Consider the following 18,598-nt stretch of genomic DNA (forward strand, 5'->3'; position numbering starts at 1 on the left):
CAGCAGAGCAGAGCACCGCACATATTCTCTTAGATTCTCTGCTATAGGCCCTGCCATGGCCAACCGGTAGGGCACTAGTCTGCCATGCGGCCGACCCGGGTTCGATTCCCGGCCCGGGTAATTTGCCGACCTTTCCCCATTCGCTTCCTGTTCACCTCTCAAATTCCTGTCAAATAAAGTCGTAAAAGACCAAAAAAATTCTCTGCTAGAGCACAGCACAGCACAGCACAGCACACTGCTCTGAGCAAGACACTGGGATGGCATGTACAGTACTAGCCTGGCTATTGCCAGATTATATGACAAGTGAGATATAGTTTGGAGACCGTCTATTCATTTTCCCATAGGGGAGGTCGATAAAAAAACGAATAACTAACACTTGATGCAAAGTTGGTGTAGTGATCGGGTGTCAACATGACGGATCTGTAAACAAACTACAAACTACAAGCTTCCGTTTTTCTAATAGGCTAGGTCTTGCCCTCCGTCCCCCTTCTGTGGTTGGGTTCCCAAACTCAGGCGAAGATTTCAGCTTCAGTTTCCATGCTGTCCTTCTGATGGGATGGATCATGCAAGGCAGCATGGGATTTCTCAGGCTAGGTGCTCCAAGGCACCTGCCACTGGTGCAATAGATACTGCAGATGCAGGGAAGCCGACAGAGGGACAAAGGGGTCAGTTGTCCCAGTCCCAGGAGGAGAGGGGGCCCCAGAATTAGGCCGCCGTTACATTGTTTGCAGGGCTCTCAAGTTTTGAAGTTTGGTTGGAGTGAGATTTTCTTTCGGGGGGGTTACATCGACTCATCGACCGTCTAGGTCAGTGGTTTTCAAAGTGGGCCGGGATGCCAGAGGGGCCACAGCATGTAGGCAGAAAACATATAGCCTGGCGAAATAAAATGAATTACTTAATCAATTGAATAAATTAAGAAGGCAAAAAAGCTAATCAATTACAGCAGAACAATGTGCAATGTTTGTGCATAATTGTGCACTCTGTAGCCTATACTTGTATGGGTTAATGCACCAACTTCATCCAGTTGTGAAACTGGGTGAACAGAAAAAAATAGTGTGGCACGGCTCATGTCAGGGAGGCTTTGACTAAATGGTGGACTTGTCATGGTAAAGATTGGGAATCCCTGCTCTAGGTTTCCCTTCAACCCAGCTAGGCTTAAGATCAAATGGCCTATTCAATAGGTTAGCCTATTTATTTATTTAATGTACCGGTATATTTATTTCTACTTTATTTATTATTGAACTATCATTAATGGGTTCTGCTTATAGTTTTGCCTAAATGGGCCTTCCGAATGTCAATCAAGTTTTTTTTAAATCTTGATAAAATGGGCTATAGGCTTTTTGCTCTTTATATGCATCAATTTGTTTTTCCAAGTAAAGTCCAATCACTTAAAAAATGTAGGTGTTGCCAGCCCCAGATAAGGCCCTCTTTATTCTCTACCCTCTAGCACTGTTGACCCGGTGTTTTTACTTGCCCTTTCCTCTGCCACCCCCTCTGTTCTCCTCGAGTCCAATAAGTCTCTCCTCTTTGGCCACCTGCACCTGTCTCCACGCTCACCATTTCTTCCCTGAGCTATTTAAAATGCAAATGATTAAGATAGGCTATCCTAAAACGTACAGCTCCAAACAGCTAAACCCATAGTTTTTCATTAGCACTGAATGAACGAAATCGTCCTCAGAACAAGCCGTAGTTGGCTGGTAAATGGCACGTCCTTTCTTTCTATTTTGACCTGTCAATCATCTGACGATTTCATCTCATAGAAAAAATAAATTATTATGTTGTATGCCCGATTTTGACACGTGAGCAATCACTTTTCCGTGTCTACTTGGGCAAAATGCAGAGAAAACGTCCCAGACCTTGCCTAGCCTATATAAGACCGCAGATGGACAGTGCGAGAACGCACTGACACCTGTTAAGGCAACAATCATGTAGGCTATCATTAGAGATGTAGGACTTCAGGAAATGTCAGATTATAGGTAGGAAAGGATCCTCCGAAAAACATGCAGTGGTACAGTTGCCAGCTCGCTATTAACCATTTGGTTCTCTCTCTCAACATCTCTGCCAACTACATGGTTGGGGGCAGAAAGATATTGCTCTAAGGAAAAAAATAGTAGCCTAACTAAAGGACTTATACTGTATACCACCTAAATTGAGTTATCACCTGATGCTCCTGGCTCCTGCGTCTCCACCTGTTTACAGCAGGCAGGCGAGGAAACTCCAGCTCACTTTGAACACGCAGCCTACTGACGTAGCCTATCGGTGCGCACGCTTTTAGGTGGAACTCTGGATGGACCTCTAGGCTAAATCTGCCGGACAACAGAAAAATCTATTTTCTGATGGGCTGAATAGCGTTGTAATTAAGCCTAGATAACTGAGCACAGAAGCGCTGTAACCAAATAGCGGACGCATCTGTGGATAGGTTGGATGAATTCACGTGCGCCAATAGGAAAAATTGAGCGTGTGAAATCCCATGTGTGGCGTGTGAGAGTATGAACTCGTTGAGATGCGTGTGTCACACTCTCAAAGCGTGTGACTTGAGAGCTTTGTTGTTTGTATTGGGTAGGGGCCCTTTCAGATGACTTTGTCCTGGGCCTGAATAAAGCTGTCAATAGCTCTGCATGCAGAGGCCCCACATGGCATCTGTTGCCCCTTGTAAAACTATTAGGTAACCCACATTCTAGACATGTATCTGCCCCTGAGGCAGCAGAGGGTCCAACTAGCCATCTGCACCTTGTGCGACAACTAGGTGCCCCACATATAGTATCACTGGTTTAATAGTTATTGTATGAAAGCCCCACTAGGAAACTCCAACTCAATGCATTCAACGAAATAGCATTTATGCCTCACACCTGCAAGGGGGCAGCCCCAATAGCGCCCCAAGGGAGCAGTGCGGTGGGACGTACCATGCTCAGGTACACATGGAGGAGGATGGGGGAGAGAGCACTGGTTAATTACAACCTGGTGGGTTGGGAGTCGAACCGGCAACCTTTGGGATACAAGCTTGACGCCCTAACCGCTTCACCATGACTGCCCATGTACAGTATGTGCCCCGCATGGCAGACAAAGTAGTATACACTCTTCCAACAGGCATATTCTTACACAGTCATGCATATGCTTGTCTTCACTTGTGTCCCACAAACAAGAATAGCAGGCTACCCACTCCAGTACAATACAGGGGGTGCATTTATCGAAACCATAGTTGCTAAATTCATTAGCTACTTTGTTGTTTTCAATGCCATTTCCCATTGGCAAATACCCAAGTTGCTAACTGGCTAACAACTACGCTTTCGAGAAATGCACCACAGCACAGCACAGCACAGGCTACTCCCTCTAGCCTACCCACTCTATAGCACACTTGGCGGGCGGCATTCTCTAATCTTATCTTACGTCTTGCATACTCTACTCAAACACACAAAGGACTACAGACTCGTCTCTCATGCTCAACTAAGCCATACAGCTACAGAACTGTAGTAGTTTCCACTCGTATGTTATTTCATTACATTGCATTACACTTTTATCGCTTTTATCAAAAGGTATTTGGAAAAAACAGGGAGCATAACTAGCAACATGTAGCCTAGTAGGCCTATGTGGGGAAAAACACAGAGCATATGGTAATGCCAAGGACACTGTGGGCTATATGAGTAGGGAGTAGTTGCAGCATGTCAGTGGCTCATTCTCCTACCTCTGTGATGCACCACTCAGCACTACTACATATGTAGTATATTACATTTTTATATATGATGTATAACAGTATATAATTATACCATTTAATATATAGCACTATGCTTCGTCCTATCAAAACATCCTGAGTAGTGCACAACTGATACCATGATATCAGATCGTACAGACATGCTACCTAGCACACACTCTTCTTTCAAGCACACAGTTCTCTATGCCAGGGGTGGGGAACCTATATCTCAAAGGCCGCTTATACAGCTCCAGATATCATTTTAATGTTGTGTATAGTTTCAGATGAAATATCACACGCTTTGTAAAGAAATCTTAGAAATTACATTTACAATAAAATTAAGTTATATTTTAAGGCAACCTAGTGAAGGTGAGGTCTGTTGTTAAAGGTGGTTACCTTCAATTTACACCTAAAGTGCAGGGGGAAATCCTGGTTTGTGTTCCACCCCCTGGAGGGCTTAATACATTTTGAAGTCGCCCTCGAATGAAAATGGATCCCCACCCTAGCTCTATGCTATTATTGCCTTCATGTCCTACGGCCACACTATATCTTGCACACTATACTCAACCCCACAGAGTAAACTAATGTGAACTTCTCTCTTCAACATCGTTGTGTTCTACACCGGTCATCATTAACAACGACAACAGCAAGGGAGCATCACACGGAGTCTGCCCGTTGGTCAGACAGCCCATTAGTCCGACAGCCCATAAGTCAGACAATAAGCCATAGAGGAGCATAACGTTCAGGCTACTGGGCTAACAGGCTTCATGCTACATACATGCCTTTAATGACGGTTAGGGTTAGACATTGTTTTGGTTTGGGCAGAGTTTTAAGCTTTCAGCTAACTTTAAAGTGAACAATTACAAAATGATGCCACTAAAATAATTGTATACTGACAGAACATGCCTTTAATGACGGTTAGGGTTAGGAATTGTTTTGGTTTGGGCATAGTCGGACTAATGGGCTGTCGAACCAATGGGATGTAACCGCATCACACAAGCTGATCCGCACCTCCCCCACATTAGAGGCTCAGGGAGAATATTATTATTGGTGTGGCAAGCAGACGTATACAATCTGAAGAAGATATGAATGGGTGGAAGAGTGAACACACACACACACACACACACACACACACACACACACACATGCACACCCTCTGGATGGGATACGATGGGGAGGGGTGTGTCAACACACACATGGTGGAGTAGGGTCGGGTGTCTTGTGGTGAAAACACATTTAGGCCTGGCCGGGCTCAATCTGACATCTGGCTGATCTAAAGCTGCATAGGACCCAGACCAACCTGTTGCTGCACCTGACTGGATCTAAACTTATATCGGAACGCTTATCTGCCACTGGTGCTACCTTGGTGCCATACACAGCGAGTATCCTCCACAAACTCCTCATGGATGGGTATACGTACATTGGTGGTCATTCAAAAAACAATTATTTGGCTTTTAACCCATGCACCGTTATAATTGTCCTGTTACTAGAATGGCAATGCAAGGACTATTACCGCAGAGATACACCAGCGGCGACGCGATTCAAGCGACAGAGTGTAGCAGCAAGCGATACGAGAGACTGAGGAGACTAGAGTATGTCCGTACAGGCAGAAGGAAAAGCATTCAAGCATTCCCATTGGCTGTGGTCACTGACCTCTATACAGTCATTGGCTGTCGCGGCTTGTCGCCGAATCACGTCATAAAAAGTTGAAAAGATTTCAACTTCAAATTGTCGCGCTCGTCGCGCAAATCGCTCTAGTCTCCAGAATCGCTTTTGTCTCTCGACTCAATGCAAAGTCAATTACTTCCGTCGCTCGACTCGCTCAGATCGCCGCTGGTGTATCTCTGCGGTTACAGCGTTCCACTGGTGGAATGGCGTGCGTTATGGGGGTCTGCACCAACAATACCATACGAGACGATGCAATAGGACTTTATTGTCAGTTTGCACTGAAATTCATTTTGCATCCCGGGACATGCATATAACATCACAAGGCTATTACACATGTGCCATGCTCCATATGAATAAGTGCTAACTGACAAAAACAGACAGAGGACAGATGCCTACATAGAGACATACAGACATGCATGCATACATACATACATTACATGCAACCCACATAACTTGAAGACTTTACCGTGTTTACCACTTTACCACCTGTCTGTGTCTACACACACACACACACACACACACACACCATGGGAGGTTTTTTGCATTATATTGTAGCACGCACCACACTTCAATTACACCTCTGGACACATTCATGGCCTTAAGGGTGAACAAAGTATTTCGGCCTGGCTCAGTCCGGCATCTGCAACAGTCACGATTAAATGACGGCTATTTCAAGCGCTGCCCTGTGCTCTACCTCAGCGAACAGCCATGTGTGGTACACATGTACAGTACTAGTTTTTTAACTAACTCCGTGGTGCAGTTAGCCAGGTAAATGCTACATCAAAGCTGCACTTTCGCACTTAGTATCACACCCAATCAAAAATTGGGTGATCCCACTTCAAAACACAAGTTGTCATTAACGCTGTCCATGGTGCTAGTTTTAATTTTTTATAGGGCAGCTCCCAAAGCCTCATACAATATCGATGGCACCGAGCTATCGGTCTGGACCATTAGCTCAGCGGTAGCGTTCTGTTCAATGCTTCCTGAACTGTAGTGTTGAGTGGCAGGCTGTGGGTTTGAGCCCAGAGTGGCAATCTAGAAAGTAAAAGCCCAACTGGGAAACTCCAATTCCCATTGTCATTGTGACACAGAGACTCCACAGCCCACAAGTGCGCACTACACATAACGGAATTGCATTCATGCCTCACCCGTGCAAGGGGGCAGCCTGGCAACCTTTGAGCTACAAGACTGACGCCCTAACCGCTTACCCATGACTAGCGCAGATGACCTCAGTAACATTTTGGTCAATATGGCCAGTCAGTGCAAGGAACTTGACTATGCACTGTTCTTCACTGCACAATATGTGTTGCACAGTAGGTTGTGATACTGAAACATGTTTGGGTGGCTGCTTGTAGGCCAACAGTTTGACAGATGATTGACTTTTCGACCAAGGAGACTCTCTCTCTCTCTCTCTCTCTCTCTCTCTCTCTCTCTCTCTCTCTCTCTCTCTCTCTCTCTCAAAGCCAGATTAACATCCAACTGACACACACAGTTGAGATTGGAGCACTGCTTCTACAGTGTATCAGATGATTGATTGTTTTCACCAGCTGACTCCAAGAGACACATTCAGCTGTGGCAGCAATAATGGTGTTATGCTAGTCAAAGAGATGCTATCCAGAATTGGTGTCAGTGGTGTTATGCTACTTAGAGAGATGCTAGCTGGTATTGGTGTCAGTGGTGTATGCGAGTCAGAAGTCCATCAATGGGATGGGTGTCAAGCGGATACATGGATGACTTATGGCACACTGAAACACTTCACCTGATCTCTGAATGTGTGATACCTGCAGTATGTGTGATACCTGTGTGCGTGTACTGTATGTGTGAGTGTATGTGTGTGTAAGTTAATTGATTGCTCACATATGAGCTGGGAGAACATTTCACATTTCAGCTCCTCGGCAGAAACTTGATCATGTGTTAATGACGACCGCATACCCCACTCATTACATGGACACACATGTACAGTGCACACGGTAAACTTACATGCACATGTACACACACACACACACACACACACACACACACACACACACACACACACACACACACACACACACGCACACACACACACAGTGGCAGTCCAGCGATGAGTTGCGTCCTGGGTGACGCCCTCTCTGACACCCCTCCCCTTTCGCAGCTGACCTGCACCCCGCCAAAACCAGCTTATAATGGCTGACAAAAATCATCTTATAGTAATGTTATTATTACAACAATGTGGCAATAGTGTACAAATTTGGAAATCCGCACACTGTTGCTGCTCACCGATTTATTAGAACACAACGTTTCGACCTCAGGCGGTCTTCGTCAGGTGTATCATACATGTGTTTTCACAAAGTCATTTGGGGACACAGTTTCAAGATGGGGGCAGGGTTTCGTGGTGACGCTGTATGACTGACTTCTTTTATCACAGAAGTTTGCTGTGTTTTATCTGATATGTTGCTGCCCCATGTGTTTGATTTAAAAAAAATGCTCAGACACCTCACAGTAGTCATAGCCTCACAAAATACAGCGTATCACGTAAAGTAAGAGTGATTATAAGCCAAGCTAGCGTCAGTGTCACAGACATTATAACCCAAGATGGCATATGTCTCACAGAGATTCTAAACCAAGATGACACCTGCTAAGTAATGTAATGTAAAAGGTGTCTCCCAGAGGTTAAAAACAATATGGTGTGTCTCCCAGAGGTTATAACCCAAGATGGCGTGTGTCTCACAGAGATTATCAACCAGGATGGCTCCTACTAAATGTAACGTAACATAACAGTGTCTCCCAGAGATTATAAACCAAGATGGCGTCAATCTCTTAGAGATTATAATACAAGATGCCATCAATCTCACAAAGATTATAAACCAAGATGCCATCAGTCTCACAGAGATTATAACCCAAGATGGCGTTTGTCTCACAGAAATTATAACCCAAGATGCACCTGCTAAATGTAATGCAATGTGAAAGGTGTCTCCCAGAGGTTATAAACCAAGATGGCATCAATCTCACAGAGATTGTAAAACAAAATGGTGTGTCTCTCACAGAGATTATAACCCAAAATGCCACTTGTCTCAGAGATTATAAACCAAGACAGCACCTGCTAAATGTAATGTAATTACAAAAGGTGTCTCCCAGAGTTTATAAACAAACATGGCTTCAGTCTCACAGAGATTATAACCCAAAATGGCTTCAGTCTCACAGCGATCATAAACCAAGATGGCGCGTGTCTCACCTGTGGTTGGGCGCCTCACCGGTGCTCCACCACAAAGCTCATGGTGGTGCCGTCGAAGGAGGGTGGAGCGATGATGCGCGGGCCCTGCTGAGACGTAATGCTGATCACCGGCTGCTTACCGCCCCCTCCCACCACCCTCGTACCCCCTCCACCTCCTCCTCCTCCTCCTCCCTGCTGATGCTGTGCACCTCCTCCTCCTCCTCCTCTCATCCCCGTTGCCAGGTAGTAAGGGCTCTCCATGTACACCCCCTCTCCTCCTCCCTGCTGATGCTGTCCTCCTCCTCCTCCTCCTCCTCCTCCTCCTCCTAACCCTCCGCCCATGGTGACCTTGCCGGTGACCGCGTCCCTCTCCCTCTCCTCCCCGGCTCCTCCGTCGCTGCTCCCGCCGTGCAGGGAGATCTGGGAGGGCAGGCGGCCGGGGATGAGCGTGGGCGAGGGGGTGGCGGTCAGGAAGCTGGGGTAGAACATGAAGGGCATGTTCATGTTGGCCATGGGCGCGAAGGCGGCGGGGGGGCTGAGGGCCATGGAGGGCAACGTGCTGATGGGCACCGGGGTGACGGACTGCTGCGGCATGGCGCTGTGGGGCACGTCCACGTACTGGCCCGTCTCGGGGTCGAAGAGGCGGCGCGTGGTGGGCGGGGGCGCCACAGGGGTGTCCACCAGGTAATAGCTACCCGTGCTGGGGTCCAGCAGCATCTTGCGCTGCGTGTGGTGCCCGCCGAAGGCGTCCAGCTGCACGGGCATGGACACGGGCGTGACGGGGTGGGCAGCGGACATGACGGGCGGGGAGAAGCAGATGACCTGGGGCTGGGCGCTGGGCATGATGGTGGGCAGCGAGTGGTGGTAGATGGTCGCCGTGGGTGTGTCCTGGGCACGCGTCTCCATGACAATGGTGCGGGCGGCAGGGACAGGGGCGTTGGGGGTGGGGCGGGTGGGGGACTGGCGCCCCTCGAGGTGTCGGCGGGAGACCCCGTGCGAGAGGAGGTGTGATGAGGGTGGGCTGGTGGTGGAGTGAGGATGGCTGAAGGTGTAGACGGACATCTTCTCTCGCCCACCTCCTCCTCCCCCTCCACCTCCACCTCCACCTCCCCCGCCACTGGTTCCGCTGTTGCCGAGGGCTATGGCCGGCTTGGCGTGGGGCTTGACGGGGATGGTGAGGTAGTTCTCCGACTCGGCCACCGCGCTGGCGAAGGACGTGGGCGGCCCTCCCAGGTGCCTCTCTCCTGCTCCTCCTCCTGCGACCTCATTGGCTCGCTCCCGAGGCCTCTCTCCGCTCTCATTGGCCCGCTCCCTCTCCCGCTCCCTCTCCCGCTCCTCCGAGTGACGGCGCTGGGCCGCCTGGGAGATCTTGAAGGACACGGGCAGTTTGGGGGAGACCGGCGTGAAGGCCTGGAGAATTGAAGTTTGAAGTTTATTTATTTAACAAATGGACAGTATATATTAATATTATTTCACAAAAAATACACATATATAAGATTATAGCCATAATCCATAAATACAGCCACAAGTAAAACAAGTATTGCACCCTTTTTTAAATAAAAAAGTAAAAGATATTGCACACACACATTAGATAGAATAAATAATAAAAAAATAAGTTAACCCCTTAGCGCAGCACTATGGCTCTCTGTAATGTCATGGCAATGTTGTTATGATGTAGTTAAGCATTTTCAGCACGTGAATAGGGTCGCCGGCGACCCCTGCTGAAGTAAGAGGCTACGAAAATAACAAATTCAGAACAGACTATGCAGAGTTATGTTGACAGATTTGATTATCCAGCAGCATACCTGTAGATGTCAACAGTAAAACTACCTAAAAAGACACAGGCAACCTGAGTAAACCAGTAGACTTGTGTACTTGGCTTATGATCAGCTGACTCTGCACTGGTTGGATCAAATTTGTTGTTGATTCTTGACATGTTTGTTTGTGTTTTTCAGTAACAACATAGTCTATAGACCTCACTCAGTACAATGGACTAATTGGTGTAACAGCTATGTACCTTAATCTCATGTGCTAGAGTACGTACACCATGAATTTACTTTTACTTTTACTTTCGACAAATATGTCTAGTCCAGTAGCCATGCACTTTACTCTTTGCACTTTGCAGACAACATATACACTATTTCACATGACCTGTAACGACCACTGATTGTATTGATTGATTGTATTGTGTGTGTGTGTGTGTGTGTGTGTGTGTGTGTGTGTGTGTGTGTGTGTGTGTGTGTGTGTGTGTGTGTGTGTGTGTGTGTGTATTGTACATGTCATGTCTGTATCAGTGTGTGTGCCTGTGTCAGTGTGTGTGTGTGTGTGTGTGTGTGCGTGCATGCGTGTGTGTGTGTGTGTGTGTGTGTGTGTGTGTGTGTGTGTGTGTGTGTGTGTGTGTGTGTGTGTGTGTCTGTGTGTCTGTGTGTTGTGTGTGAATGTGTCAGAGAAAGTCAAGCACAATTTCAAACTGCTGTGCTGGCCCTGTTACAAAGGTGTTTGACAATTAAGTACACTTGACTTGACTTGACTTGACATTTACCTTGGGGGTGTAGCAGGAGGGGACTGTGGAGGGGTTTGAGGGCGTCTGGGGGGCGCGTACGGCACTGGTCACTGTGGGGACGGGGGCCGTGACCTTTTGACCCCCAGCTCCTCCAGCAAGGGCGGCGGTGGTGGTGGCGCTGGCAGGCGAGGGTTTGCCCACGGGCAGGGTGGGGGTCTTGGGCCCGTTCCTCTCCGCTTCCCTGACAAATAACAACAACAAAAACAATTACAGCAATAAGAGGATGTCAGAAGAGAAAAGGACGATAACAGTCGTCCCCCCCCCCCTCCCCCACACACACACACACACACACACACATATTGAACCCAGGTTTGAGTCCGGCCTGGGACATATCCCAACCCTCCACCCTCCTTCTCTCCCACACTCTTCCTGTCATACTCTTGACTGTCTGATCAGCAATAAAGACACAAAAAGCTATAAAAGGTATATTTTTTTTAAAAGAAGCAAGATGGTGTGCGTGTGTCACTATTTTAAAAAAAAAAGGTCGTTTACGACTATTTGACAGGACAGAGGTGGACAGGAAACTAATGGAAAGAGAGATGGGTAGGGGTCAGCAAATGACCCTGGCCGGGAACCGAACCCGGGTCGGCCGCATGGCAGACGAGTGCCCTTCCGGTTGGCCACGGCAGGGCTGGTGTGTGTGTGTGTGTGTCTCACCTGCTCTGCATGTTTGCCACGGCTGCTGCCGCCGCTATCGCTGCCGTGCTGCGTTCGGAGTTGGAGTACGAGTCCCTCCTCACCACCTTCTCCACACCACCACCACTGCTGATGCTGCTGGTGGTTGGCATGGCGACCCCGGTTACCACGGCAGCGGTGGCAGCTGAACTCCCAGCATCCTCTGCTCCGGGGCTGTGCTCCTCCCTGGAGATGAGGGACAGCACGTGGCTGTCGACGAGATGCGGGTGCGGGTCCGCCCTCCTCTTCCACTCGTTGCGGTCGAACACGTACAGCTGCTCCATCGTCTTGACCGCCGCCTGCAGCTTGGCCAGCGCGTCCTGATTGGCCATCTTAGACTCCGCCTTCTTCTCGCCGCCGCCGCCGCTGCTGATGCTGACGCCCTCGCCGCCGCTCTTGTCTGGCCTCTTGCCGCTCGCCGCTGCGGTCTTCGCCTCGACCTTCAGGCCCGCGCCGGCTGCGTCAGGCGCTTCCCCCTTGGCTGGCTTGGAGTTGACAGAGTAAGGTCTGCTGTTGGGCCTCTGTACAGGCGTTGTGCCGTTCCTGGCGCCCTCTGGCGGCAGGGATGGGGACGACCTGTCCAGGTCCTGTAAATCCTCTCCAAGTCTGCGTTTAGACACGTCTATTAAATTTCCCGATTGCTTGACATTGCTATTTGTATTCACAGACTGACATTTAATGACTATGGGGGAGAGAGACGCGGGATTCCGATACGCACCCTGTTTGAATGCCTTCTGCTCTGAGTTTAGATCAGAGCCCGTTGCGACAGACCTGCCCTCGTTGTTATCCAAAGAAACAAAGTGATATGAACTTTTGACCAGTTTGCGCACGTCTCTGACCTGGTGTATGGGAGTCTGCAGCTTGCCCTTGTTGTCTCGTATGTCTCTGACCGTGAAGTGGGGCACTTTGTCGGACGCCTCGCCCTTTAGCACCGCGGCGAGCGCTTGGCATTTGGAGTCATCGGATGTCTTGATAAGGCTGACGGCGTTGCCGCCTATATTGGGCGTAAACAGCTTGGCGATGTTGAACGGGTCGATTTTGCTGTCTTTGACGCTGCGCAAACTTATCTTGATTTCGGGTGACTTTGAAGTGCCCACGCTCCTGCCGCTGTCGGGGACATAGAGGGTAGTGTCGGTGCGCGCCCCCACTCCTTGCCCTCCTCCCTCTCCTAACGGGTAATTCGTGTTGGGCAGAGCCGCACCGCCCGGTTCCGTCTCGTTCGGCACCACCTGTATACTTGGCAGGAACAAATGTGACATTTTGGTGAGCTTGTTGTTGCCGGTGTCGCCGTGCGCCTGTCTGTCCCCCTGGTTGTGCTGGCTAGGTGGTGGCGCGGTCCCCTCGGGCGTTTTCGCGTTTTTATGTTCCTTTTGAAACTCTAGCTCGCCGTCCCTCCAGGATCTGAACGCGCTATTTTGGCTTCGAAGCAGCGTGCTTTTGGACGCTTCGAATGCTCCTTTTTTAGTATCGATTCCTGCTTCATTTGTCGACTCTAAATTCGTTTCTGATGCAAGACTGAACGCCGTGTCATCTCGGCCGCCGCTTTCGTCCTTGGCATTGCTCGGATTGCTGTCCACTATCTCCGCGAGCTCATCCAAACAAACGAGGGTGTACTCGGAGTCTGCCTCAGAGTACCTCGAGCCCTGCCTCTGTAAGCCCCCGCGGGGAGGCTTCTCCCTGGTAAAGTCGCCCTCACTGCCCGAGAAACAGGGCGACGAGCTGTGGAACTGTTCGCAGATCTCCCCCCTCTCCATCTTGCGCTCCTGCTCAAATTGCATTTTCTTAGAAATGACATTTTTCAGAAGGCTAGAGGCGAATATTGCTTTCTTGTGTGTGCCTTCCATGGTTTCGCCCGCATTGCAGGCTCGCTTGCTGGCCTCGCTCCCCTGCCCGCCTGGCAAGGTGTGTGTAACCTCATCCGTGGAACGTGATCCCATTGCATTTTGCGCAAATTTCGCGCGCCTTTCGCCGCTGCTGCTTCCCGACGACGTCCCACCGCCCTCCTGCTGTTGCACGTTGCAGCGAAAATTCAGCGTTTCCCTCAGTCTTATCACCCCACCTTTGGCCTGTCCCAATTTTTGCATCAGCTCGATTTTTTTGCGGGCTGCCGCCGCGTTTTTGGGGTCCACCAGGTTGCCGTTGAGTGCAAACACCTCGGCTGGGGGCGCCCTCATGCTCGTGAGAGTGAAACCGGTGATGCCTTTGCTGTCCTTACTCCTGGCCAGCCTGAACTTTGAGGTGCTTTTATGGGGCCCCAGAGTTGGATCACTTCCCTTTGTCACGTTCACGTTGCCATACTTAACGAACGTGGACCAACTGTTTAGCCCCAGTCCGTGCTCGGAGAGAGAGGACTCGCTAGACGTGCTGAAGTTGATGGCATCAAAATAAGGGTAGGCCAGGCTCTTAAATGAGCGGGCTGTCAGATTGCGCACTTCCTTGTCTGCGTCGTCCAGCTCGCTGACCGCACTGGATGCGCCACTGGAGTAGCTGTGCGCGTATTTGCCCCTCAATTTGGTGCCAAAATGCAATCGGCCGGGCACTGCTATGTAACACTTGCCGGTCTCCCCCAAACCCATGTCTCCGGTATGCGAGGCATGGCAAAGAATGTTTTGGTTTTGGTGAGCGGGGTTGCTAGGGTCATTTATAGCTCGGGAAGTGGCTTTGATTGACAGGTGTATCTGCCCCAAGCCGGTCCCAGCAGCGGCAGTGCCGATTTGGTTCCTTGACAGGCTCTCGTCGGAACTGGCGCACTTGTCCGTGTCGCCCAGATCGCTTTCAGGCTGACTGCTGCTGATTGTGGCGGGGTCGCCAGTGGAGTCTAGCCCAACCGGCACAGCCTCGTCCTCCCCTGCCGCTTCGTCGCTTTCAAACGAGATATCGTAATCGACAAACGAGTAAATCCGGTGGTCGTCCTCGAAGTCCCAGCTGCACCTGGAGCCCGTGCCAAACTCGCCGTCCGTGTCGTGGTCCAACTCGGACAGCTGGATCTCGTGAGTGGTGATGTAGTGGAACTCCTCGTCGCCGGTGATCTTGGGCGTGCTCTTCCCGGACATCACGATGGTCACGTCGTCCTCCGAGTCGCTCTTGTTGCCCAGGTTCATGTCGGTGTACTGCAAGTCCTTGTCCGCTGGGCATGCGGGCTCTGCGGTCTCCGTGTCCATGTTCGGCGGCGCGGTGTGGGGCCGGGGCTGGGTCTGGGCGCAGGCGTCCGGCTTATGAGCGGGTGACTCCAGGCAGTCCACAAACTTGTCAGCCTCGGAGGAGGCTGTTTCAAACGTGCCTGACGCGGCACTCTCCACAGCTCTGACGTCCCCCGAGCTTTCATGTTGATTAATAGATTTACTGTCGATGGTGGCAGCGGGGTCGCCTGATTTATTCTCGGGGTCCCCTCTCTCCTCGGGCGCATTTTTCGGCGAAGGCGAGGAGGATGAGTCGCCGTTGCTGCTTTTGTAAATGCCCAGCTGACTTCCCTCTCCAGTAAAAGTTACTTTGACTGTTTTCATGTCTCCCGCCTTGTCATCCAGTAAATTATTAATGTCCATGTCCACGTACTCGCCGTCCTCCTGGCTCGAGGCTGTGCGTAAATATGTGTTGGTCATCAGCTTCCTGATGGGATCTGAGTCCTCGTGGTAAATCAGTGTCTTCTCCGAGGCTTCCATTGTCCCCCTCGCGTGATAATCCGTTAATTAATCGTTGGTAAAGAGGAAGAGGAAACAGAATCCCAGTCCGAGATAGAATGGAATAGAAAGTCGCACGCTCCCCAGAACCCCTCCTGCTCTCCGCCTGCGGTGTTCTATTGGTGTCCTCGCGCTCTGCAGCCCCTCTCGCCCACAGTTGTTTGTGTGGCGCTCGAGACTGTCATTTCAGACGCCTCTGGTGACAGCAGCAGATCACGCATTCCATACACGCGCTGCTTGGGGCCAGAAGCGCGTATAATAAAGCAGATGGAAATTCTCACCAGGGAGACACCTGCCCGCATGCGACTGTCTGCCCCTCCCTGGATATCCGGCTCATGCCGTGTCTGAACACGCAGGGGTCTGCGAGACACACACCACTCGCGTTGTGGAGGTGATGGCGCACAGATATCCAGAGAGGAGACCGCTGCTGATGGCCCTTGTCTGGTGCTGCTTGTGCCACTGATGTCTGTAGACTATATGTCCCCCTTCCTCTTTAAAATCCATACACGCCACAAATATAGAAATGGTGACGAAATGTGAAAATGGGCTATTTTAAAACTAGCATGATATGTCCAGCGTGTTTTGTTACATACCGCAGACGAGGCTTAGTGGCCGACACAACACGAGCGCTAAAAATGCCATACCGACCGGTGGCCCCCACAGCGGCGTTAACATTTATCCCCTTGCGCCGTTACCGTGTGACCTGTGTGTGTGTGTGTGTGTGTGTGTGTGTGTGTGTGTGTGTGGCGCGCGCGAGAGAGAGAGAGAGAGAGAGAGAGAGAGAGAGAGAGAGAGAGAGAGAGAGAGAGAGAGAGAGAGAGAGAGAGAGAGAGAGCGCAGGAAAAATGAGTTGAGTGTGTGTGTGTGTGTGTGTGTGTGCGAGAGAGAGAGAGAGAGAGAGAGAGAGAGAGAGAGAGAGAGAGAGAGAGAGAGAGAGAGAGAGAGAGAGAGAGAGAGAGAGAGAGAGAGAGAGAGAGAGAGGTGCAGTTTAGCGCAGCGCGTGAGTCAGGAGAAAGGGGTAACACTCCAATTAGCAAGTGACGACCCTGTCCGCGTGGAGGAGGAGGCTTCTGTCAACGGGCCAGACGTCAGGCTCTCTGTTTTTATTATAGAGTGCAGCTAAGGCCACGAGGGCCGTGATGATTGACCCCGGGATGAACGGAGCGTTTACCGTACACTAACACACAGAATACACGGCCAAGGTCGCGCAGTCCCGTGGTGATGCAGCAAGGGGCGGTAAATCCTAAAGCACATATGACATAACGCCTACAACAGCTGTTTCCCGGTGAATCATGGGAAATTGAGCCCATTACGTGCAGTCCACAACAGTATCTCAATGGCCATTAACTCATTATGAAAACCCATACAAGATTGTAACAGGTCGTGGTGAACAATATAATCCCTTTCTTACCCCAAACCGGGAATCTGAGCTATTTCAGAACCCTGGACAGCTCCTGTGTTTAGCAGAAGTGTATAAGGTTTATAGAGAAGATATAAGTGCTCTTATCGTGTATCTGATTAGTTAGTGGAATAACAGGTGTATGAGTTATGTAAGATCAGGTGAACTAGTGTTGTTCAGTAGGAGGAGTAGGCCTACTTCTACTTCTATTACACCTCTGGTATTTATCCCCAAAGTCACTAAATCAGCAAAAGTGAAGCCCACATAAACTTACTGCATATAACTTACCGCACTATAAACCCAAATTATATGGAAAGGGTTGTTATCCATTATATCAGGGTTTTTATTTTATTTTATTTAGAGGGATGGACCAGAGAAATCCTCACAAACCCAATTCCTCAGGAAATTCTAACAGTTTCAGAACCACACATGTGTGGACAGTTCCCGTAGGTAAACGCACTCTCTTGTGTGTGTGCAACATCAGCAACATCATTGTGGCCAACACACGCCAAGAAAGCACACATGACTTGAACACTGGTGGTGGTTTTCCCACACACAGGTTTGTTTATATAGTATCTAAAGAGAATACCCTTTAACAATGATTCTCAAACAGTGGGCCAGGGCCCACTAGTGGGCCTTGAAGATATTCCAAGTGGGCCTTGAAATAATTTTCTACAAAGCAAAATAATATTTCTCTGTTGACTACACTGCATGAAAAGAGGGATTTCTGGATGTGTGTGGCCCCGTCCGCATAGCCCCAGCATTTACGGTGGCCTAAGAGGCCTAGGTGACAACTTGGCCCAAATTGTTGCAAATTGACCTGGCAACTGCCCCCCATGCCCCCTCCCTCCCCTATTTAGGAGAGCTTTTAATATGAATTTGAGTTGTATTGTTTATTTGTGTCAGAGGTAGGACCTGTACATTAGAGAAAACTTCAAGTGTGCCCCAAGCTGGAAAAAATTGGGAATCCCTGCCCAATAAACAGTAACCCAGGTCCCAGGAAGTTATTTCAGAACCACACGTGTGGACAGCTCCCTTAGGTAAACACTTACTCCTTTCTCCTGGTTTATTGCGGAAGTTGCACTGGTATGAGAAATTCTCGGCCATAGAGGTAGAACATTTGACTGGAGGTGACACGGCAATTCGTGACAGCACTGGAAAACGGCAAGTGCAGGCTCCCATTCTTGTGTAGGTAGTGAAGGTAATTTCAGTCAATGCAAATCAATGGAGAACATGCCCACCTCTGTCAAAAAATTGAGTGATTAATGTGTAACTTCATATACACACAAAAACCAGATCAGTAATGTCAACAATCACGTTAGCTTTACATTTTAAAATCTGTTTGTATTAGTTATGTTGATATGTAGCAACACACATCGACTATTGTTCTTATATAGTGTGTTGATGGACATTTTCACATTATTAAGCCATTTTGATGGAGGTGAGCCCCCTTCTCCAATCATTCACATTTCTCAGGTCTACCTCCAAAAATGGCTGTCACGGATTGCTGTGAAAAAGCACCTCTAGTCTAATGGTCTACCTCTATGTTCTGGGCACCCTTTTGGAAAATCGTTACATCGGTCATTTGTTTATCTCTGGTAGAGCTTTTGAAGCAGCAACTCCGTTTCCACATATGTTAAACCATAGGGAAAGGGAACATTTCAGGTGTGAAATCATTTTAGTAGGTGTAACAGAAACTATTTTGAGTGGATTAAAAAAAATAGGCATGTGCATA

General features: G+C 49.3%; 1 protein-coding gene across 1 annotated transcript in view; it reads right to left on the reverse strand.

The window, feature by feature from the left end:
• The window catches only part of c21h4orf54 (chromosome 21 C4orf54 homolog), a 25,147-nt gene extending 9,242 nt beyond the window's left edge, over positions 1 to 15,905 (reverse strand). Inside the window, exons 1-3 of the mRNA XM_063187540.1 lie at positions 11,770 to 15,905; positions 11,092 to 11,293; positions 8,571 to 9,959 (exon numbers count right to left, since the gene is read on the reverse strand). Of these exons, the coding sequence (XP_063043610.1) occupies positions 8,586 to 9,959; positions 11,092 to 11,293; positions 11,770 to 15,446 (5,253 nt within the window). The 5' untranslated portion in view covers positions 15,447 to 15,905 and the 3' untranslated portion in view covers positions 8,571 to 8,585. The remainder of the gene's footprint in view (positions 1 to 8,570; positions 9,960 to 11,091; positions 11,294 to 11,769) is intronic.
• Between the last annotated feature and the right edge of the window lie 2,693 nt (positions 15,906 to 18,598).

This window comes from Engraulis encrasicolus, chromosome 21, assembly GCF_034702125.1.
Source record: "Engraulis encrasicolus isolate BLACKSEA-1 chromosome 21, IST_EnEncr_1.0, whole genome shotgun sequence".
In the NCBI taxonomy this organism is placed as follows: Eukaryota; Metazoa; Chordata; class Actinopteri; order Clupeiformes; family Engraulidae; genus Engraulis; species Engraulis encrasicolus.